Source organism: Rhinoderma darwinii, chromosome 1 (assembly GCF_050947455.1).
Source record: "Rhinoderma darwinii isolate aRhiDar2 chromosome 1, aRhiDar2.hap1, whole genome shotgun sequence".
Lineage (NCBI taxonomy): Eukaryota > Metazoa > Chordata > Amphibia > Anura > Rhinodermatidae > Rhinoderma > Rhinoderma darwinii.
Window position 1 is genome coordinate 375,505,625 of NC_134687.1, and position 24,921 is coordinate 375,530,545.

Genomic DNA, 24,921 nt, shown 5'->3' on the forward strand with positions numbered 1-24,921 from the left:
ATCGCAAGTGGCTTAAAAAAAACTTCTGAAATCCAGGAGCCGTTTTCCCTTGAAAACAGCTCCGCATTTTCAGAAGTTTTTTTTGCTAAGGCTGACTGGGAAACCTCTTTATCAGAGTCAAAAATCAAGATTCTTTCTCCAGACACGTTTCCTTCCAGCCAGAATTCATCAGGGGAGGTATGGCTAGAGTAGCCTAACAAAAAGTCGTCAGACGCGACACAGGCGCCCATACCAGCACAGAGGAAACATGTGCGATCAACTCTCTGCCACTGCAGAAATTTATTGAATATGCGCTGCTCCAGCATATTTTGCCAAGCCTGACTTTGTTAGGCTACTCTAGCCATAGCACCCCTGATGAATCCTGGCTGGAAGGAAACGCGTCGGAAGAAAAGGAAATATCAATTTTTTGACTCAGATAAAGAGGTTTCCCAGTCCTCTTACTGGAAAGTGGAGTTGACCACGCTGCATTACAGAATGGGTAGGGGGGGGGGGGGTTGAGGACCGCAGAAATAGTTATAAATACCAAACTATGGGTAACATAGGAAATAGCTTTCCATCTATACAGATCGATCTGGTTTAATTTTGGGAGCATCCATATACCACGTGTACCATTTTAAAGGTTTGATAACCTCTACTGATTGCATACCTGATCAACAGTGTAAAGACTGAACAGTTTAACCTCTTGTTCCTGCAATAGAGAGGAAAAAGTTGTTTTCATGTATTTAGGTCTATACAATTTCAAAAAAAGTTACATCAGTGATATTAAACTCCAGTGATTTGTCAAATTAAAGTGGAGTAAATTAATTACACAAGATACCTTTGGTGATAGGTGTTGAAATTCACCATTTATATTTACAATGGAAACAGAGCCTTATTTTCCTTTACAGTAGGACGAGTAAGCCACAAACTCCAGGATTCCACTGTGATCAGTGATTGGACATAGTTCCCAGATCCTAATTTTTTTTTGTGTAGAGTAGTGTCGTTCATTAAGTGGTTTTATACAAAGATACAGTTAAGAGAAAGAAAAAAAACAACAAAATAGAACACCTAAAATGTGTTGAGAAAGGCTCTGGAGGAGCTGAAATGTTGCATGGGTGAATAAATAGTTCTTTTTTTGGATGTGCTACCTATCCTTGTTTTGGAGGACGGCTGGATCCAGTCCTTTTGGGTTTTGCACTCATACATTTTTCTGGTGTGGGGAGATCTTGTTTTGTATCAACCTAAAATGGGTTGTCTCATTAAGACAACCCCTTTCCATATATGGACATTATAGATTTGGGATCCCCGTCTATGATCCAGAGAAGAGCCACGAAGGATCAGTGGCTCCTGATCTGGTAGATCCACACCATCCTTATATTATATAATCAATTTGAATGGCCACCATGTAAAACTACAAGCAGGGGACACATATGACTGGCTGCAACATCCCACAGTAATAAGGGCTGATCACCGGGAGGTCGCCGGAACCATAGCGATCAGCTAATCAGGGAACCAGCTTCTCATCAAAACGACTTAGAGGCTCTGTCACCACATTATAAGTGGCCTATCTTGTGCATAATGTGAGCAGCGTTGTAATGTAGATTACAGCAGTGTTTTTTTTATTTAGAAAAACAATCATTTTTGACGGAGTTATGACCTATATTAGCTTTTTGCTAATGATTTTCTTAATGCCCAACTGGGCAGATCACTATGTGCAACCACATACACACATTAACGTTACTCAAGTGTCCCGACAGTGAATAGACATCACTATCAGCCAGGACGTGAGGTCTATTCAGAATCCTGAAACTTCGAACGTTTGTGGTTGATTTACAGCACAGCAAGCGTAGTCTCGCGAGATTACGCTGTAAGCTGTCATTTACAGCGAGACTACGCTTGCTGTACTGTAAATCAACCACAAACGTTCGAAGTTTCAGGATTCTGAATAGACCTCGCGTCCTGGCTGGTCGCGATGTCTATTCCCTGTCAGGACACTTGAGTAATGTGTGTGTGTGTGTGTGTGTGTGTGTGTGTGTGTGTGTGTGTGTGTGTGTGTGTGTGTGTGTGTGTGTGTGTGTGTGTGTGTGTGTGTGTGTGTGTGTGTGTGTGTGTGTGTGTGTGTGTGTGTGTGTGTGTGTGTGTGTGTGTGTGTGTGTGTGTGTGTGTGTGTGTGTGTGTGTGTGTGTGTGTGTGTACATAGTGATCTAGTAAGATCACTATGTGCTGAGTAAATGAATAGAGAGAAATGTATGACGCTGATTAGTCAGCGTCATATACTTCTCTGTACAACGCCCACTTGGTCAAAAAGTAAAACACGCCCAGTTGGTCATTAAGAAAGTCATTAGCATAAAGCTAAAATAGGTCATAACGCCATCAAAAATGATCGTTTTTCTAATTTAAAAAAAAAAAACACTGCTGTAATCTACTTTACAGCACCGATCACATCATGTACAAGATAGGGCACTTATAATGTGGTGACAGAGCCTCTAAGAATTCCAAGGCCCTCTACTAATAAGACTAATATTTCTATAGGATTCTTAAACAACATACATGTGACAAAATGAGGGACAATTACAAAGCAATGGTATTTTCTCTTCTATTAAGGCCTTAATCAGACGCCCACGTTTGGTCCATGATATACAGACCGACCACCGTTTAGGGAGGTTTCTGTCCTGTATTGTAATCATGTTTTCAGAAGGGGACAGTAGTCCCGTCAGGAGGCTGAGGCTCCTAGCATCATACATAATTATGATTCTAGAAGCCTGGCTCCCTGAACGGTGGTCAGTCCGGGAAACTTGGCAGACACATGGCCTGTATGTATATCACGGACCGAACACGGGCGTCTGAATAAGGCCTTATGGTGGCCTTATGGTATGCTTAACTGAAGCTCCTGGAGGTCACACTAAATTCAAAATCCAAGTCAATGCCACAGACATGATACCCTCTGTACATAGTTTTTATTATTTACATAATACAATATAGCATAAATGCTGAATAGCAGGATTATGTGCAATACATAAATATGAACTATCTGTACACATTTGCATATCTAGTAACTTAGAACAGAAATACAAGTTTTAAAGCAAAAAAAATAAAATTAAAAATCTGATGCTTGGGAAAAGTTAAAGGAGTTGAGGGCAGAACACAAAATAAAATCTTAGTGAAGCCGAGTGAACATACATAATCTATTTACAGATGAGAACAGGCAATACCACAACACTACTCAAAATTAAAAAAAAAAAAAAAAAAAAAAAAAAACACTTCCATCTAAAGAGCAAGAAAAAAAAAAAAAAAATCTCATTCAAACCTTCCATTAGAACACAGAAGTGATATTATCAGACAAGCATCAGTGAAGTTTACTGTCTTTTCTAGAGTAGTTTTTGTACAAAGCTGTAGATAATGCAGCCCATGCAATAAAACCAAGAAAATTACAGTCCTACACCCAAATACAATTGAAAACTATAAAAACGGTCAACAGCCCCCTCATTGTGGTTCCTGGTAGCACTCATGGAAGAACTAAAAACATGAACACCTCCACCCTATACAAGAAAATGGATCTTACAGCAGCCAAGTAAGGTATGGTTTTCATGCAAATCTGTGCAAGTGAGTCACATTGTAAAACCTCCATTAATGGGTAAAAGCCATTTGAATTACCTTACTAAATCCAAAAAGAAAAAAAAAAAAGGATTATTGGAAAAAAAACAAAAACCTGTAAATTCAGAATTTCTGGTGGCCTCAATTCTAACCATAAGCACAAAAGGCACTGTAGGGTTCACAATAAATATAATACATTAAAACCCTGCAGGAGTGGATTATGAGTGCACCAAAGTAACTGACAGGTCAGAATAGGACATTAATCAAACATTTGAAGTTCCAATTTCAAAACAGGTTTTTGGGAACAAAAAAAAAAAAAAAAAAAAAAACTTTCATAGAAATAACAACTGCTAAATTGTTGGAAGTACTAGAGCATAGAACCCTGCACCACATATAGTGTGTGTACTTCATTGTGTCTAAACACCAGAGTATTGCTCATTTTATATGGTAAAAGGCAGTTGAAGAAAATCGTGGAAAGGAAGTGTAGTAAGTCACGTTGACGGTTCCAACACTAATGGGGCAAGAATGCGGGCACTCAGGATAGGGCTCATAAAATAAGGGAAAAAATGCTGCTCGGTGCACACATATCCAAGTCCTTCTAGCAAGCCCGGTTTACATTACAGACAAATATACTCATCTGTTATAGCACATCTGTTGCAGGCATGCAGATTTTAGGCCTACATTTTGGCACATTCCCTAGTTAACATTTTCTCAACCAGATATGCATTCAACTAAAAGGTGTAAAGCCAGTACTGATCCATCCAAGTTCTGAGAGCTCAGGAACACAAAAAAGGTAAAAGAGGGCTGTATCATCTATTCATTCAATTTTGCCTGTAACACTCAAAACATCCTAAAAAATAGAGAAAAAAAAAAAAGACATCACAAAAAAAATGTTTAACATCAGAAAAAAACAAACATGCATCTGCTCTTTAATGTTTTCCCTAGGATATATTAAAATCAGAACCAAAAAAGGAGCAAAAAATAAAAGTCAGTCTTCACAAATTGTAGATTTATATTCTCTGTATTTTTTCTGCCACCACAACAGGGTTTTCTTTCCTTATTTTTGCTGCAGCTTCTGCTTTATAATCATAAGGGCAGTTGTGCTTGTCAGAGTAACGGTGAAGTCCACAAAACAGATTCCCACAACGGCAGTCAAAACCTACAAATTGAAAATATGAACACCGTTAAAAAAAGATCTAGCACCGGGATTCTACGCAGCCAGCTCACATCTATGGCAAATTATGGAACTTTATTATTAGTATTATTTCTTGAAATTCGGTCAATACCACCAGAGCGATAGCCATTAAACAATTTTAATATGGCACGAGCGCACACAGATTTGTATTAGACATTTCTCTATCTAATTTTGGGGGTGGGGAATTTCTGGCATCACAACACTGATCTCATATAGAGCTATGGGATCAATTTTGTAACTAGTAAAGAAGAAAAAAAAAAAAAAAAAAAAAGACTGTTGGAAATGAGAATGGGTGGCCGAACATACGTGAAATGGCCTGGAGACTACACAACACTTTATTCTGCCGTTGCATAAGCTTTAGGCTGGGTTCCCACGTAGCGTAAACGCTGCGGAAATTCCACAGCATTTACAGAAGCAGCAAAGTGAATGAGATTTAGAAAACCTCATGCCCATGCTGCGAAAAAAAAAAAAAAAAATGCGCAAAAGTTGTGCAAAAAAAGTGTTCTGCGGTGCGTTTTTCAGTTTCGCAGCATGTCAATTTATGCTGTGTGTTTGGCCCATAGACTTCAATGGGGAGCAGAAATTCTGCAACAGATTTGTTGTGGTGGTTTTTACAGCGGAAACTCCATAAAAGCCGCTGGAATACCACAGGTGCACATTTACTTTGTATAACCAATGATTAACACTAAATATGCAGGTAAGACCGCTGTGGGAAAAAACACAGCGTTTTCCCAGCAGGCGGAGCAGAAAAACGCACTTGGTGCGGATTTCTGTGACAGATTTACCAGCGTTTTTCTAGAGATTCTGCTGCAGAAAATCTGTAGCGTATCCCGTGTGTGGGAACATACCCTTACACAAGGTCATCTCTCCTGACAGATCTATTTTAGTAAACACCTGTATTCACCATGAAAAAAACAATTCTGGAGCAACTTTTCTTAATATTCTGTGTTGTTCCGATCCTGTGTTATGCCTAGAAATGTAGGAATAAATTGAAAACTGGGTGTTACCAGTTCGGGGTGTATCCCTACACAGACTGACTATGTCCAATCAGTGCTGACATAGTGGGACTGTAGGGACACACCCCCTTGACAGGGGAATTGTACCACCCAGTTGTCAATTAATCAAATTCTTGGAAGAACAACAGAGGAACGGCACAACACAGAGTTCGAAGAAAATAGGTTTTTAATTCTTGTTATTTCATGGGGAATAAAGGTATTTACTAAATTAGACATGACAGGAGAGAGGACACATTCTCTTTAAAGTCTAAGTAAAAAAAAAGGCTGAGCACCTAAACTACATTGCAGTAATCGTTCAATATGTTATTTTCAGAATCGCTCCCTTTAGTTGTAGGAGAATTTGGCTACAAATCCAGTAGTATTGCAAGGAATTTCAAAATTGCCCTCACTGCCCTGCAAGCACTATTTATACGTGAAGTACCAGCTCACCAGACTGCTCATAGAGGCCGCCACAAGGTCCAACTTGACCTATGAAGAGTCCATTGGGCCGTCTAATAATCCAGAACCTTGGATACTCTGGCACATGCAAGGTCCTGTTAACGCCAGGCTAAAGGAATTTCCATCCAATACCTTTTGTGACTCAAAACCGTTTGTATAAATTCATATATCATTTGCAGAAATATTGCATTAGACTAGCCGCCCCCCCCCCCTCCGCAATGATGCCAAATACAAAGGTTAAAATTAGAATACCTGTAAGACCAATCTTCTTCCTGCACATAAAACACCTGTTCTTCTTTGGTTTCGGGAGTTCTGGAGTTTTTTCCTCACTTTGAGATGTGCTGGGCTGCAATACTGAAGGACTTGGCTGAGTCACAACTGAAATATAAAACGCCTTACATTTAGAACAGTGAAACTATCACAGGCAGATATTCTTTCATGAACGAGAGACGAGTGATTTGCGTATCAAAGACGGTCTATTACACGTGGCAATATTTGCTGTTTAGTCGTTACTTAGCTCGTCGCCCACACCTAATCTCTAAACTGCTGACGACTGGAAGAAGAAGATTTCTAAAGAGACGAGGGGATGACTATACGATAATTGGCATTGAACCATAACCTTTCATTCAGATAGATGTGGCCGACCCACGGAAACCCAACTATTTATCGTTCGTTGCATGCCATTACATGTGTACGTTAATTGCTCCGTCTAATAGGGCCTTAACCTTACCTGTGCAGTTGGATGCAAGCTATTGTTCCCGGTAAGGAGCCATTTAGGGCTGGGGAGAGCATCACTGTAGTCAATAGACAGACAAGTACAAGGGGGTGGATATGAAGCACCCTCAACTACTTTATATCACCTAGCTGCAGTTTATTGCATCTATATGCCACGGCTTTATCTAGTCGTATAGGAGCCAATAAAAAGGAGTCTGTAGAGCAATGCTACACAGCTTGTTCATCAAGGTAACCATACGGACGTGAACTGCTTGATATAGCAAGACACTGAGCAGTACAGCAGCAATATATTGTTAGGTCTATAGTGTGTATGTTACACGAGGGGAGGGGGATATAGGTCAGGAGGCCTTTAGATCGTTCTAATCTCCCATAACATGGGGCTATAATAAAGATCTAAACATGGGAGGTAATGTAAACATACCTGGTTCTGAGGACTCTGTTTTTGAAGATGTCGCATTATCTTCTCTTGAAATGCTCATTTCTGTCATTTGCTGCGTTACAGGTAAAGCAGCCACATTTCTAAAAGAAACACGAAAAAAAAAAAAAAGAAAAAAAAAAGTGGAATTAGGGGTTAGGGAAAAGTTCTGTAGCCAACTACAAATTGGCACAATGGAAGCAAGGGTTATACTGGACCCATAGTATGTGTTCATCTGGACTAAAAATATACGTAATATCTCTAAAAACTAAACTCATTCATTCAAAGGAGTTTTCAGTGTTATAAATGAAAGTTTATTCATCACGTAATGACAAGTTCGCTTACTTTCTGTTTTAATTCCATACCATTTGCAAGATATCAGATTGCGGTTAAGTAAATGAAAACTTTGTACTTTACATCCAAAGGCCCTAAATTTGTCATGATCAACGGACACAGAAGCTCATTACAAGGCCATGTTCACACAGTCCGGATTTACACAGAATCTGCCAATGCATTTGAATGGGGTATTTTATACGCTCAGGAACAAAAACGTGCCGAATGAAAGCGCTGCAGATTTAAAAACCCACATAATATTCATTATTGCTGCAGATTCAGTGCTAAAAAAACACGGATTATCTTAACTGAATTACAATGTGGCTAATCCATGCGAGTATCAACTGAATTATCTAGAAAAAAAAATAAAATAAATAAGCAGATCCTATTGCAATTTGTTGGTGTGTGAACATGGCCTGAGAGAGCTCAGATACACCACTTATTTACTGTACCGATGTGATCAGGACAGGGTTCCTAGGACAGACAAATGTTTCCATACAACAGACCTTGAAACCGGTGCAGAAAAGATACAAATATATTAGGAAGTAGCACAACTTCTATACAATAAGCTTTGTTCACGTTACATTCAGAACGTTTACTTTGTGTTACGAACACCATACTTCATGCACTAGGAATATAAGCTATTCAGCCTATGATGATGATACATCCAGCATAAGCAGCCCACGAGAGCTTGTGAACCATGCTGAAGACCTACATTCACATTAGACAATATTCCGTTTACCTGGATTTATCAGAAGGGCTGCCACCATCACTGTCACAGTTGTTTAGTATGGTTTCTACTCTCTGTATGGATGCAGATTCTGTAGGACTGTTTGAACCGCTGGCTGCTCCTGGATGAAACAAGACAGACACATACTTCAGTCCATGGCTAGTTCTTACGTGGAGTCTGTACAAATCTACTAACATATGTAAATGTAAGGTCTAGAACTGATGAAACAATTACAATGTGAGAGTAGTTATTCGAGTGACCATCACACTATCCAGAACACTAGTCCCATTTACAGTAAACACAAAGGCCGTCATTAGCTTATGTATGCACAATCATCAACGCTCTGTAACCAACAGTGGCACAAACCATTTACAAGAAAAAGTACACTAAACATGAGCCGAAACAACGCACCACTTGTATAGTAAAGCATGGCATATACCTAAAGTAAATGGAGGGTTAGTATTTTAAAAGGAAACATTTTGTTAACAGTTCACTCCCACCCTAACTCCTCAATTTTAACACAGATTAAAATTAGCCATACACGAGAGGAAGCCATCGGCGAATCAAGCGGTTTTTCCTAAATCCGGCGACCAGGTGTCTTTATTTTAATTGGGATATGGGAATAAGCCGCTGCCAAACGCCTCTAGAAGCAGCCGGTTTCCTGTGGGAACAGCATCTGCCTCCCATGGAAAGTTGGATCTTCCCTCTCATGGAGAGTTGGGATGCCCCCTTATACAGAAGATAGGCAGCCAATCACTTAAGAGGACTTGTCTTGTGTGCATGGCCAGCTTAAAATGAGCTGATCACCTATTCATAGGATATGTTATAAATGCATGATCGCTGGGGGTCCAACCACAAACCTCTAGAACGCACGATCACAGCGAAGAGGATTTTGAATGAAGCAGCAATCACGCATGCGCACTGGTGCTCCATTTAACGCCTGTGGGGCCGACGAAAACAGTTGATCACCATCAGCCCCATAGACATTGAATGAAGCATGGATCCTGTGGATAGGTGATAAATGTGAATTGTGGGAAGGCCCATTTAAGCAGGCTTCACAATAAGCAGATCACAAAATAACCCGAAATTTGACAGTAAGGCCTTTGTTCCCTCAGTGCGGATATCCTGCAGATTTTCCATTTATTTAACCCGTTAGTGACCGGCCCATCGTGTTTCTACGTCGGTCACTAACGGGCCTTATTCTGATGCCATGGACTTTTTACGTCACGGCATCGGAATAAGTTTACAGAGCAGGGAGCTGTCAAATCTCCCTGCTCTCGGCTGCTAGAGGTAGCTGAGGGCTGGGAGCGTCCCTGCTCTGCCGGGTGGGATCGATATTAGTATCGATCTCACCCGTTTAACCCCTCAGATGCGGTGCTCAATAGCGAGCACCGCATCGGAGTGGTTTTGGAGAGAGGGAGGGAGCTCCCTCTCTCCCCCACTGACACCTGGCGATACGATCGCCGAGTGTCTGTGTCTCTAATGGCAGCCGGGGGTCTAATAAAGGCCCCCAGGTCTGCCTGGAGCGAATGCCTGCTAGATCATGCCGGAGGCATGACCTAGCAGATGCCTGTCCGTGTTAAACAGACAGGCAGTAATACACTGCAATACAAAAGTATTGCAGTGTATTATAAATGCGATCGCAGAATCGCATATTATAGTCCCCTAGTGGGACTAGTAAAAAAAAAAGTTTAATAAAAGTTAATTTAAAAAAAATTTGAAAAAAAAAAAAATGAAAAACCCAGCTTTTCCCCTTACAAACTGCTTTACTATTAAAAAAACAAAATAAAGTTAAAAAGTTACACATATTTGGTATCGCCGCGTCCATAACGACCCCGACTATAAATCTATTACATTATTTAACCTGCACGGTGAACGCCGTAAAAAACTAATAAAAAACTATGGAAAAATTGCTGTTTTCTGTGAATCCTGACTTTAAAAAAAATGTAATAAAAAGTGATCAAAAAGTCGCATCTACTCCAAAATGATACCAATAAAAACTACAAGTCGTCCCGCAAAAAAAAAGCCCTCATACAACCGCATCGGCGAAAAAATAAAAACGTTACGGCTCTTCAAATATAGAGACACAAAAACAAATAATTTTGAAAAAAAAGCGTTTTTACTGTGTAAAAGTAGTAAAACATACAAAAACTATACAAATTTGGTATCGTTGCAATCGTAACAACCTGCTGAATAAAGTTAGTGTTATTTATATCACACGGTAAACGGCGTAGATTTAGGACGCAAAAAAGAGTGGCGAAATGTCAGATTTTTTTCTATTCCCCCCCCCCCCAAAAAAAAGTTAATAAAAGTTAATAAATAAATAATATGTACCTAAAAATGGTGCTATTAAAAAATACAACTTGTCCCGCAAAAAACAAGACCTTATACAGCTATGTCGACGCAAAAATAAGGTTATAGCTCTTGGAATGCGACGATTGAAAAACGTAAAAAATAGCTTGGTCATTAAGGTCCAAAATAGGCTGGTCATTAAGGGGTTAACCAGAACTAGGAATGGAACAAACAGAAACATATAAACAAAGTCCTAATCGGTTTCCTCTCCTGGATCCACATCTGATCTTGGCTTACAAAACGCAGGCAAAATCTGCGGCAAATCTGCAGTGTGAACCCAGCCTAAGTGTTCAATTTCCCTGCAGCACCACCACAGAGGAAATGCAGGGCAGGACCTCCAGAGTGAGGGATACTTTGTAACAGCTCTGACCAAGAGGAGGTACCCCCCCCCCCCTCTATTAAATCAGAATTCCTTAATAGGGAATATAAACATGGGTTTTCTAAACTGGACAACCCCTTTAACATTGTTATTGACAGTAAGATATTACTTAGTTGTGACTTGTCAAGTAATGTGATATTAATAACCGATACATTTACGGTCAGGGTACATTAACGTTTTTTGGGAATGAGGGAAAGAAAATGCAAGACTTTAGCTATGGAATGGCATGGATTCTATAAGGACGGACATTGATCTACAGGACAGTCGTCAGTCAGAAACAAAGATATACATGTTGCTCCTGGTTTTGCAAAAGAAAAAACAAAAACCACCATATACATCCCATTTGTTGTGGAATAAACAGTTTTGAAAAGTAAAATCAGAAGCACAGACAATTAGGCTGGCATTATTAATCACTGAAAACCGGCTCCACGGACTCTAGTCTTAGTTGTTGGAACGAGTCTCCATTGTGGGAAAGACAGGTTTTGTAGCAAGTGGGTCAAACAAAGGAAACTATATGCAGTTTGGCATAACTCCCTCAATGCTGCGGAATCCAAACCACAGCACATCGTAAGGAGAAACTACGCTTTTCAACTAGGGTGCACATGAAAAGCAAATACTTTATATTTTAGTAAACTACTTAGATTATTATTATTATATTGACCCGAACAGACCTTTACATATCACTAGGCTTTATATTACACCTGAAATGTTGCGCAAAAACATTACATTGAGGCCCCATGCACACGACCGTACATTTGCATCCGTATACTATCTGTAATTGTGGATAGTACAGGGCACATTATATCCCATGTGCGGGCTCACGAAACTATGCACGCCTGTGAATGCGGACAGCCCGCTAGTGACACTCCGCGTGCGGTAATTACGCCTCTATGGTAGTGTGCATGAGGCCTTAGAGCCTTCAAAGCACGATTTAGTGTTCCAACAGACATTTATTTATATAAGAAAAGTCTCTTGGATTATGTCCAAGACACATCACATTTTTCCTCAGTATCCTGATGGCAGTAAACAAATATATTGAAGGGAAAAAAAGTATTTGGGAGATCTACTAAAATCGGAAGCCACTAAAATGTTGGGTTAGAAAGGAGTTTGAGTGCTCTGGAAACCAGTGGTGGTGCAGGATCAGACTTCCCCAATGTGATCGTCTCACATGTATCTATGATGCAACAGAAGAAGATTTTTACCAGAATAACCACAATAGGATGAACCTGTCCCAGAAGTCAACGGAGGTGGCTGTGCATGCAGGTCGGCCTCCAATGAAACACAAGTTCACAGCCACCTCTCCATTGATGGCCAGGACCAAAAACAATATAGTTCTCAGATTTGCCGGGGTCCTCAGCTCCCAAGCATCAACCTACTAAAGGGCTTGTCTGACAATAGACAACGCAAGTCTTAAGAAAACGTTCACTTTGGTGCCCAGCCATCAAACATCTGTATTGCACACTGATCACTATGGAAATAATAAAACCTCTTCCAATATCAAAGTTAAATGTCAGTAGGGATAGAACGAATACAAAATTATTAGAATCTAGTGAGTTTCTACACAAAGTTATATTTAGTTGTAGAAGGCTATGTTCAGAGGAGCAGAACAAGGGACTAAGCGGAAGCAGCGGTTCCGTTGAACCAGACACTACCGGCAGCTGACGGAACCCATTGACTTTAATGGGTTTCGTCGCGGTGTCCATGGTTTTACCTTAAACAATAGCACAGCATGCTGAACCATGGCTTCCAGTGTTTTCTGTGGAAACTGCGACGGAGGCCCCAAACAGAACCGCCAGTTCTGAACTAGACCCAAGTCTTATGTTTTGTTATTCAGAATCTACAAGATGGACAGCAAAACTTATATAGGTCAGTCTGTGTGGCCATACCTCACCAAATGGTCAGTAAACAATATGCTGAACTTCAGAATTGACAAGGTCTCTGAAATATAGAACATTACCACCGCACTCAATAAAAACTGGCCCTTCTATGGTCTAACAATAATAATAAGATTGTAACAAACAAGAACGTGAAATGTGTTGTGTTTCGGGCATTTAAAATCTAACAGAAAATAGTGCTTTTGGACAGACTTATGGAGCTCTACTAGCCTCGAGAAGTTTTATTTACCTGAATGCGGCCGTTCTGTAGATCCTCCGCTGTCCTCTACTAGATTGCAGAAGCCTGAGCTGGCCATGACAATAGAGCAGCACTGTCATGAGCCACTTGGGAGTAAGTATAACATAATACAGCTGTCAACTGCATTACACAATGACAATATAACTGAACAGCACGGTCATGAGCCACCCAGGAGTATGTATAGCAATTACTACAACAAGTCATCGACAGCTTGGAAGAAGTAGGCATCGGAACATGTAGAAAGGAGGATCTGAGGGGTAAAGGCACAGCAGCAGAAGGGCAACGCTTTTTTTTTATGGTTATAAAAGGAAAGTGGAATTAGGCTTAAAGCTTTGCCTTCTTTTTCAAAAAAATGGGTTGATGGACATCTGATGTCGTTAAATTTGCAACCAGGTCATATAATCCTCCAGAACCAATGAGATGTTCGCCCTCCAGATGAGCTATCACATGAAGAACAGAACGGTCTGAGTTTCCATATTCCACTTCAGGGTTATCTACCGAACTGTGTAGCTCTCCAGGATGCTGAAGAGTTATTTATCAATCACGTACTTTGCGTAATTTTTTTTTTTTTTTTTAACAAAGATGAACCTGTAGATCTCATTGAGCTTTGTAACTTACCCATTGGGCTGATTCTGCCACTGTTCTGCCTTTGAAGATGTTCTTTATAGCACACAGAACACATTCCATTTGTTCTAGGGTTTCCATAAAAGCCACATCCTGTGTTGCACAGCATAGGGCCTGGTGTTTGATTGGTCTCCTGAGCCATTTTTTCCTATGCTGTAAACAAAATGCAGAAGGGAAAAATGGTATTAATCATTTTTCTGTCAAATAATTATTCTACAGTAGGTTAGAAAATTAAGACATAGAGGCTGGGGGGCAAACAATCAAATGGTCACCTTGTAAGGAGCACTTTACGCCACCTAACCGCAACCCAGGCTAGGTTTTAGAAGAGACCAAGCCTTTCATGTGACAATATGACAAGCAGAGTACATAACTAGGGGACACTTGGCATCTGTTCAGGGGGAGAGATGACAGTAACAAGCTGTTATCTTACTTCCTGCGGCCACTTGCAGCTTCCCCCTTCCTCACAGGAATAAAACCAGGAAGTAAAACTTTGAAATCTGCTTCGAGTTCAAACAAGTGCGGAGCCTCCAATGTCGTGTCTTTGAGCTTTGCCTGGCAGCACGTAAAAGCTAGGATTCTAGGCTTTAACCCCTTCCTGACATCTGACATAGGCCAAAGTCGGTTGGGGTGGGGGAAGAGTATGGCGCAGGCTCACGAAGTGAACCAGCTCCATACGATGTGGGTGTCAGCTGTTGACACTTTAGAGTAACTAGCGGCATCGCGCTCTAGCGCAATCCCCCTCGTTTAACTCGTTAAATGCTGCGGTCAATAGCGACCGTAGCATTTAAATAGTTAGAAAGAGGGAGGTGACCCCCTCTAACAGCTCATCGCACCCTCCGCAATGCAATCGCGTGGGGGGGCGAAATGGTTGCTACGGCTGCCTGGGGGCCTAATGAAGGCCCCCAGGTCTGCCGTCTTTGTGCTCCTATTAAGCCCTTAATAGTTGCCTGTCAGAATCACGATATGCTGCAATACATTAGTATTGCAGTATATTGTGCAAGCGATCTAACGATCGCTGGTTGAAGTCCCCTAGGGGGACGAATATATAAAAAAAGAAAAAAGTACAAATTAGTTTTTGTTTTTGTTTTTTACACAAAAAAAAAAAAAAAATTTAAAAAAAGTTCAAAAAACCCCCACCTTTCCCATTTTCCACCTAGAGCATAGTAAAAAAAAATTAAACATAATTGGTATCGCCGCGTCCGTAAAAGTCTGAACTATTACAATATATGATCTAATTTTCTACCCCACAAAATGTTTTTTCCCGTTTCCTAGTACATTATATGGCAAAATAAATGGTGCTACGAAAAACGACAACTCGTCCCGCAAAAATCAAGCCTCATAGGACTATATCGACGAAGAAAAAAATAAAAAAAGTTATGGCTTTTGGAAGGTGGGGAGGAAAAAAAACGAAAACGAAAACCTGAAAAAGTGCTGCGGCGGGAAGGGGTTAATATGATATGGAGCTCTAACCTTTATATTCAAGTTGTGGCAAGAGTGTAAAGTGATGACGTATTACACACATCCTTGGCAGGGACAAGGTTAAAAACGCGTGTTAGTCTTGCCCATAGCAACCAACCAGATTTCAAGCTTCATAGGAGGACAAGACTAAGTGTATTAGAGCATGCACAAAGCCCATTGGGTTATTTTTTTTTCCACCCCTCTTAAAATAAAGTACCCTGACAAATGTCAGCCGTATATGAACAGTTATTCCGCTATGTGTTTAAAATAGCCATGTAGTAGCAAAACACGCCAGCAAAAGCTTGTTTACAGGCTGCTGTGCCCATTGCACTCTAGTCTTACAATCCCCCCCACCCTATTAGTGGACAGCAGCTCGCAATATCATAGCACGCTCCTCTTATTTTAATATTTCTCAGAAGCTGGGGGGGGGGGGTCACGTGGGTGGGAACATTAGCTTCCGCCTGTCGCAAGGCCGCGATGTGACAGGCTGGCTGATCCGCAAAACCTAGTCAACAGGGGCTTCTGAAATCAGCTGCTATTTATAGATCTGATGCTGCCAACTCCTACACTTACTGTACCATACATTGCCAACAGAGGTCATTAGCATGGTGGGAGACCGGCACAAACAGATCTAGCAAGGATTACATCGCCACTGCAGGAGGAGACTGGCAAATAGTAACGTCCGGTATTGTACGAAAGATAGAAGTGCGACGCTCATTAACTGTTTAGTGGTGGGATGTATTAGAGGCTTCACTATGTACAAACCCCCTAGACTATAGAAAATAAGTCGTTCCGGCCTACATCATCATATGAACTACATTACTAAAGCAGAAAGCATCTTTGTTTTTCTGGTGGTTGACGTCACCCAGCTCTAGGACAACCTCCTTGACCTTAGACATCCCAAGAACTCGCTCAGCAAGTTACACGAAATAAGGATGTGTAATAGTCCTAGGCCAAGCCTCTGCTAAACTGGATCAGTCTCGTATCGCAAAATAAACCCATCAGAAGGGTGTTTTCTCCATGGAGTAAGTCCAATGACGCCAGGTTTCTGGGGATATGAGGTGGCAAGGTTACACAAGTAGCCTTAGGACAGATCATTCCCAGCCAACACTTCAGGGAGTCCAGTTATATTTAGCATGGGAGGGAACACCGTATACAAGACATGATATATGGACTGCCTTTAAGCCAATCAGAACATTCCCTGACCAAACCAATACCCCCAGCACACACTTTAAAGTGTCAAATCAACTGGTTAAAAAGATGAAATAAGAAAAATAAGACTAAACAAAGTCCTTCGGTTGTCCTCTTCTATTCAGAGGTTTCTTAGCTACAGGGATTGGTAGTCATTACAGATCACAATGGTAGTCACTCATCTTACCAAGAATCCTGACCGGCAAACCCACCTGGTTACGTAGCAATATCTGGACAGGCAAAGTAACCGCTGAAGATAAAACGGATTTTTAACCTAACGTATTAGGGAATTGCATAAGCAGCCCCTGACAGGGTTAAAAGAGTGAGGTTTGTATGACCGAGCGCAGGCGACTATGGGAGTCACGGACACAATCGAGGCCGGCAGCCCCTCCATGACAGCAGGGTTACAGGCCGCGGATTAAGGGGACAGGACAGGGCCTGAAGTGGCAGGATCTGGACACAAAGAGGAGGCGGAGCCTTGAGGGGGAGACAAAGGAGGCAGAACCAGCTCCACCATGGAGACAGGAAGCCCAGGGCAGAAGAGTTACACAGCACTGGGAGTTGTAGTTATATCCCCTCCCCTCGTATCCCTCCTCCTCCAGACACCACAGGCCTTCAAGAACAGAGGCCTCTGCAAAAGCACTGAGTCATTGGAAGTCATGGCAGCCGCCTCCACACAGAGCAGCCATGGCGGCTACACACATAGGGTGACCATGTTTTGTGTGTATATAGCACGTTATAAGCAGAGCCCCCTCCAGAAACACAAAGAAAGAGCCCCCAGAAAACGTTCAAGTCTTATCTGGTCCCTCTGCCACCCTCCCCCTCTGCCAGGCCGTGTCGCCATATAAGGTGCTCCCCGTGCGCCGCTGTAACCCTTCCGCTGCCAGCACAGCCCGCACATAACGTCACAATCCAACAGCCCAGGACTGGACACACACGGAGGTCTTACGTTTTAGGCTTGAGGCCACAGCCGGGCGGCGGGGAGGGTGTCTTCACTGGAACTCTGCCTTGTTCTTTGTTTGCTGACTAACAATAACAACGAGAGGGCCGTTAATTCCTCCTGGCGGCGCTGTGTAATCCCGTGTGCTCTTTACAGAAGTCCCTCTCACGACACTAATAGGTCACCGGTGTCCTGCCGTTCTTGCTCTGAATGTCCGTTCGCGTCGCCCCCCGAATGTGTCTCCTGTGTGTGTGAGAGAGCGTTGTGTCTATACACCGCCAGGGGGCGGAGCTGAGCTCTACTGCTGACGGAGGCGAAACTCCCTCCCACACCTTGTTAGACTGATCACGTGGGTCACTTTGGCCAATTACGGCGCTGCTGACTGTTGTACCCCCGGGGCGCAGGGCCTAGTATTGCACGTTTCAGGTATTACAACATGGCAGCGTCATAGCTTAGTCATGGTGGGCAGCTGTCTGTTTTTTTGCTTCTGACTATTTATCAAAGCGGCTGCTCTGTCCTGTCTGGTTTCAGCATGGCAATAACAACTAGCTCAGCCCTCCCATAAAACGAGCCGTTTCTCTATAGGGATCAGTGTAGCTAACGTGTCGAATCGCTGCTGTATGTGCTACGCACGGAACAGCTGATCGGGGAAGTGGATGATCGATCTATAGCCACTCCATGCTGTATGAGGATATCAGCCCACTGACTAACACTACATTCAGCCGAAAATGGCTGATAACAGGGAGCAATAAATTGCCTTCAACTGCACAACACATTATGAAGAGCCACATCAGATTAGTATAGCCATAGACATAAGGAAGAAGTTCCAGTGTTGCTACATCGTATTCCAGTTTCAATCTTCCCTGAGCTTATTTTTAAAATGAAAGAAGCGATCTGGTTGGTTGCGATGGGAAACACGGCCGTTTTTCTTAGATCACTTGGGATGTATGAGGCTCATGGTATTTTTTGGATAACGCTACGATTTACAGAGGTATCTGCCGACAATCTAGACCCTCGTGCATAAAGGCTGTTCTGAGAAAAAGTGTCAGGGTTGCCCTTAGCAACAATTAGGTCGGCTTCCCACGGGACGGATACACTGCGTAAAAACCATACAGCGTATCCGACCTGGAACCCGCAGTACGAAAAATGGCACAACATTGTCCTGTGTTTTTTCAGACGGAATTTCCGCTCCGGAAGAAAGCCGTTCGTACTTACCCCCTCCCTCCTTGGACGTCCGCTCCGGCCTCCCAAGATGACGCTGCAGCCTGTGTTTGGCGTAATCACTGCGAATACGTAATAGTTGTGGCGTAATTGCTGGGAATACGCTGCAAAAGTCACAACACTTGTCTTTCTATTGTGGGGTTTGCATCCCCATTGAAGTCAATGGGGAAAACCCGCAATGGAAAATCAACAAAAACGCAGCATAAATTGACATGCTGCGGATTTAAATTCCGCACCGCAGGTCAATTTATGAACGTTTACGCTGCGTTGATATTTTCTGAATCTCATCCACTTTGCTGCTACTGTAAATACTGTGAAATTTCCACACACAATTCAGCAGCGTTTACGCTACGTGGGAACCCGGCCTTAGGGTATGTGCACATGTGGCAGATTTGGTGCAGAAATTTCTGCGACAGGCTCGTTCATCTGAATGGGGCAGAGATCCATGCACATGCAGCAGAAACAACCCCATTCACGTGTATGGCCTTGTTCTCGGTGAGGAAATTCACGCAAATTCTGCCTCCCATTGTTTTGAATAGGAAACCGCGACGTTGTTCGGGGTAAAATTTTCAGCACGCCGAATTGAAAACCATATCGCTGAAAATAAAGATGTGACGTCACTTCTTTACATAGTTTCCATGGCTTATTGCACGGAAAAACAGATTCGGGTAGCCACACGCAGAATAGCCCCAATAACGACGAGCGACGGATATATCCGTCACAAGCAGCTGCTAGGTACCGCATCGTGACAGATGTATCCATCACGCGTATCTTGTAGGTACTGCCACTGTACTTACGAGGTAAGCGGCAGGACCACGGCTGTTATACACAGCCAGGCAATTGCCGGAATTGGAGAGAGCTCCAATTCCGGCAATTTAACCCCTTCGATGCCGCAGTCAATAGCGACCTTGGCATCTAAGGTGTTTGACAGGGGCTGTCATCCCATTGGCACACCCATGACGCTATTGTGGCACGTCGATGGGTTTAACATGGTAACCAGGGGCCTAACAAAGGCCCCCCAGGCCTTCCATCAGTAACTGCCTATTAGGCATGGCCTTTTAGGTTGCCTGTCAGTTTTAGGCCTTATTGACACGAACTTGTCCGTTTTGCCATATCTCCCAACTTTTGAATTCGGAAAAGAGGGACATTTTAAGCCACGCCCCCTAACCACGCCCAATATCCCGCATCAACACATCAAATCACGGCCAGATCCTTCTGCAAATAACGCGCCCACATTCTCACTGCGGATCTCTAGACTGTCTGGATATTACAGATATTATGGATCCGGTTATGTCGTCTTTATGTTACTTTTCCGATCTTGGGTATAACATTTGCTCATCACGGCGGCAGCTGCAGGACAAACCAAAAGGCTGAGAACAATGAAAGTCAAGAGGGAGACCCTGTGGTGGATGACTTTTCAATTGACAGGTAGCAGAGTTACATGATGGGGATTTTTTTTTCCAGTTGTGTAAGGCCCCATGCACACGACAGCAAAAAACCTCCGTTTTTGCGGACCGCAATTGCGGTCCGCAAAAACAGAGCCATTCACTTTCATTGAACACTGACACCTTTCCGTAGCACTACGGAAGGGTGTCAGTGCCGTGGAAATGTTCCGGGAATTATGGAACATGTCCGTTCTTTCGCATTTTGCGGGCCGTGCTCCCATACTTTGTATGGGAGTACGGCCCGAAAATGCGGCTGTCAGTCAGCGGCCGGCCGTGCCCGCAATCGCGGGCCGTGATTGCGGGCACGGTCGTGTGCATGGGGCCTAACTCTGCTAGAGGTCAATGGAAAAATCATCCACCAGAGCCCCCCTGTAGATTGCTCCACACACAGCCCCCTGTACATAGTGCCAGACAAAGCCCCCCTGTAGTTAGCTCCTGATACAGCCCCACTGTAGATAGCTCATGACACTGCCCCCCTGTAGCTTGCTCCACACACAGCCCCCCTGTACATAGCACCAGACACTGCCCCCTGTAGTTAGCTCCAGATACAGCCCCACTGTAAATAGCTCCAGACACAGCCCCCGTGTAGATAGCTCCACACACAGCCCCCCTGTACATAGCTCCACACACAGCTCCCCTGTAGATAGCTCCAGACACAGCCCCCCTGTATGTAGCTCCACACACAGCCCCCCTGTATATAGCTCCAGACACAGCCCCCCTGTAGGTAGCTCGAGACACAGCCCCCCTGTAGATAGCTCCACACACAGCCCCCCTGTACATAGCGCCAGACATAGCCCCCTGTAGATAGCTCCAGATACAGCCCCCCTGTAGATAGCTCCAGACACAGCCTCTCTGTAGATAGCTCCAAACACAGCCCCCCTGTAGATTGCTCCACACACAGCCCCCCTGTACATAGCACCAGAAACAGCCCCCCTGTAGAGAGCGCCACACACAGCCCACCCTGTAGATAGTTCCACACACAGCCCCCCGTAGATAGCGCCATACACAGTCCCCTTGTAGATAGCGCCACACACAGCCCCCCCTGTAGATAGCGCCAGACACGACACAGCCCCCTTGTTGATAGCTCCAGATACAGCCCCCCTGCAGATAGCTCCAGACACAGCCCCTCTGTAGATAGCACCACACACAGCCCCCCTGTAGATTGCTCCACACACAGCCCCCCTGTAGATAGTGCCACACACAGTCCCCCTGTAGATAGCACCAGACACAGCCCCCCTGTAGATAGCTCCAGATACAGCCCCCCTGTAGATAGCTCCAGACACAGCCCCTCTGTAGATAGCACCACACACAGCCCCCCTGTACATAGCGCCAGACACAGCCCCTATATAGATAGCGCTACACACAGCCCCCCTGTAGATAGCTCCACACACAGCCCCCCTGTAGATAGCGCCACACACAGTCCCCGTGTAGATAGCGCCACACACAGCCCCCCCTGTAGATAGCACCAGACACAGCCCCCCTGTAGATAGCGCCACACACAGCCCCCCTGTACATAGCTCCACACACAGCCCCCCTGTAGGTAGCGCAACACAACCCCCTAATACTTTGTGCCACAATGCCGCCAGAGCGGTAGCGGTAGCCTACTGCTGCCACTCTCCGCTCTGCTTTGACGTCACTCACCGTCAGAAGAAGGCAGGAGTCTTGCAGCGGTGTTCTCACTGGTGTCGATACCGGCCCGGGAGTGGACCAGTCCAGTCACCTGACCTGTCACCTGCCTTTATCTGATCGCTGCTACAGTTGTGCGGCATGCAGGGCGCCTGTCAGCAGCGATCTGCTGTTTTGATACAGCTGCAGCGCCCAGTGGGACATTTTGCAGACTGCCCGGGACGGCGGGACCCCAGTGAGAAACCGGGACTGTCCCGCCGGATCCGGGACTTTTGGGAGGTATGGTTTTGCATCCGCAAAAAACAGACACATTTGTCATGCGTTGAAGTTCCATGTGGCATTTGTGTGTGTTCCATGTGGCATCAGTTGTTGATGTCTGTTTATGTAAACATTTACCATATTTTTCGGACTATAAGACGCACCCAGGTTTTAGACAACAGAAAATGGGAAAAAATGTAATATATTACTTCTTTTACAAAAAAAAAATTTGGTTAAAAAAAATAATTTCTTCAGTTTCACCACATTCTGAGAGCCATAACTTAAAGTTTTCCATAGTTTGAGCGCTTATTTTTTGCGGGACGAGCTGTAGTTTTTATTAGCACCATTGTTTTGGTACATACGATTTTTTTATCACTTTTTTTTTAGCGCTATGGTGACCAAAAGACAATGATTCTGGGGTTTTACATTTTTTTTTACGGCGTTCACTGTGTGAGTCAAATAATGCTATACTGTAATAGTTTCGGACTACGGACGCAGCGATACCAATTTTTTTTATTATTTTTTACACATTTTATTAGTTCCCCTAGGGGACTTGAACCAGCAATACATGGATGAGTTACGGAAATAGCGTAACTCGCTGAGCTACGCTGTTTCCGTAACTCCCATAGTAGTGAATGGTAGTTACAGAAGCAGCATAGCATGCTCTGCTGTTTCCGTAACTACTATTTAGTTCTATCGGAGTTAGGCCTGATTTACACGAGCATGTGCGTTTTGCGCACGCAAAAAACGTGGCGTTTTGCGTGCGCAAAAGGCACTTAACAGCTGCGTGTGTCATCAGTGTATGATGCGCGGCTGCGTGATTTTCGCGCAGCCACCATCATTATGACACTCCGTTTGAATGTTTGTAAACAGAAAAGCACGTCGTGCTTTTCTGTTTACATTCAGAGTTTGACAGCTGTTGCGCGAATCATGCAGTTCGCACGGATGTGCTTACGTGCGGCATGCGTGGTTTTCACGCACCCATTGACTTGGGTGCGTGATGCGCGAACAGCGCACAAAGAAAGGACATGTCGTGAGTTTTACGCAACACACTCGCACTGCGCAAAACTCACGCACTGTCTGCACTGCCCCATAGACTAATATAGGTGCGTACGACACGCGTGAAAAGCATGCGCATCGCACGCACGCATATTCTGCTCGTGTAAATGATGCCTTACGGAAACTGTAGCTCAGCGAGTTTCCGTTACTCGACCATGTAACCAGGAAGTGGCCGGAAGACAGCGGAGCCCGGTAAGATAGAACGGGGATTAGGGGGCCCTGTTCTAGACATAGGTGCGGGTCCCAGAGGTGGGACCTGCATCTATCTAAAATTTGACATATTCTGTGGATATGCTGTTCCTGGCCGTTGGAGCAGCGTGTCAGAAGCTGACACCTGCAGCGTATGGAGTGAGCTCAGCGCGTGAGCCCACTCCATACATCATCCCCACCCCGCTCTATACATCATCCCCTCCCCGCTCCATGATGTCCTGGCACATCACGGGTCAGGACGGGCTTAAGTAAGGAGTGGTCAGGGGGTCCGGCGCTGCTGGGTCCCTTGACTGCCGACTATAAGGGTATGTTCACACGGCCTATTTTCTGCCATTTTTCCGGCCGTAAACGGCCGAAATACAGCCTTGAAATCGGAAGCAGCGTTTTTTACACGTAAAAAAAACGGCCACGAAAAAGAAGTGCAGGTCACTTCTTGGGACGTTTTTGGAGCCGTTTTTTATTGACTCTAGCGAAAAAAGCTCCAAAACGGCCGTAAAAAACGCAGCGAAAATCGCGAGTGGCTTAAAAAACATCTGAAAATCAGGAGCTGTTTTCCCTTGAAAACAGCTCCGTATTTTGAGAAGTTTTTGCTCACTGCATGTGAACATACCCTAAGACGCAGGGACTTTTTAGCAAGATTTATTCTTGCTAAAAACTGCGTCTTATAGTCTGAAAAATATGGTATTTATTTTTAATGTTTGTTCTCTTCATTTCTTATGAACTTGTGAATCACAGACAGCACATGGATGTGCGTCCGTGTCCTGTCCCTGATTTTCACGCACCCATTGACTTCAATGGGTGCGGGATGCGCAAAAAACGCACAAGAACCGGACATTCAGTGAGTTTCGCGCAACGGAACACACGCTGCGTGAAAAACACTGCATGTCTGAATGGCCCCATTGAAGAGCATAGGTCCGTCTGATGGCCGTTGTTTTAACGTATTCAACGTTTGTGTGAATAAGGCCTTAGGGCAGGTATCTCAAACTCGGCCGGGTAAGTGGGCCACATATAGAAAAAATGGGAAGTTGACGGGCAGCATTACTTTCCAATTTGATACAATACAAAATTATTGTTAATCAATTAGTTATTTGAACTACTATAACAATAAATTACTATAATAATAATAATACTACATTACTATAATAATACCGCTAGGTTTAAAATTTTAGATATTACTCCACGTGGTTATTTCAACAATCCAGTTTTCCAGTTTAAGTGTCGCTAAATGCAGTCCGGCGGCTCAGTTAGCAGCGTTTGGCAGACACACATGTCAAGATTGGGCAGCCCCTTTTTAGATAGTGCCACAGTGCCCTCGGTGGATGCTGCCGCAGTGCCCTCTGTGGTTGCTGCCGCTGTGCCCTCTGTGGATGCTGCCGCAGTGCCCTCTGGATGCTGCTGCAGTGCCCTCTATGGATGCTGCCACAGTGCCCTCTGTAGATGCTGCCACAGAGTCCTTTGTAGATGCTGCCACAGTGCCCTCTGTAGATAATGCCACAGTGCCCTCTGTAGATAATGCAACACCCCCTAGATAAAGCCACAGTGTCCTCTGTACATACTGTAATGACGGGGTAGGGAGACAGACAGGTGAGC

The 24,921-nt window shown here is 43.8% G+C and overlaps 1 protein-coding gene across 2 annotated transcripts; it reads right to left on the reverse strand.

The window, feature by feature from the left end:
* Positions 1-2,919: 2,919 nt before the first annotated feature.
* ZFAND5 (zinc finger AN1-type containing 5) lies at positions 2,920-17,847 on the reverse strand. 2 transcript variants are annotated; one of them, XM_075828105.1, is made up of 6 exons: positions 17,522-17,847; positions 13,918-14,076; positions 8,448-8,556; positions 7,379-7,476; positions 6,475-6,600; positions 2,920-4,732 (listed from the first exon to the last, which is right to left on the reverse strand). In XM_075828105.1, exons 2-6 carry the CDS (start codon positions 14,063-14,065, stop codon positions 4,584-4,586), a joined length of 630 nt encoding a protein of 209 aa, XP_075684220.1. In that variant the 5' UTR covers positions 14,066-14,076; positions 17,522-17,847; the 3' UTR covers positions 2,920-4,583. The 2 variants fall into 2 exon arrangements, with proteins under 2 accessions (XP_075684220.1, XP_075684223.1); XM_075828108.1 differs by lacking the exon at positions 17,522-17,847 and adding an exon at positions 16,785-17,142.
* Between the last annotated feature and the right edge of the window lie 7,074 nt (positions 17,848-24,921).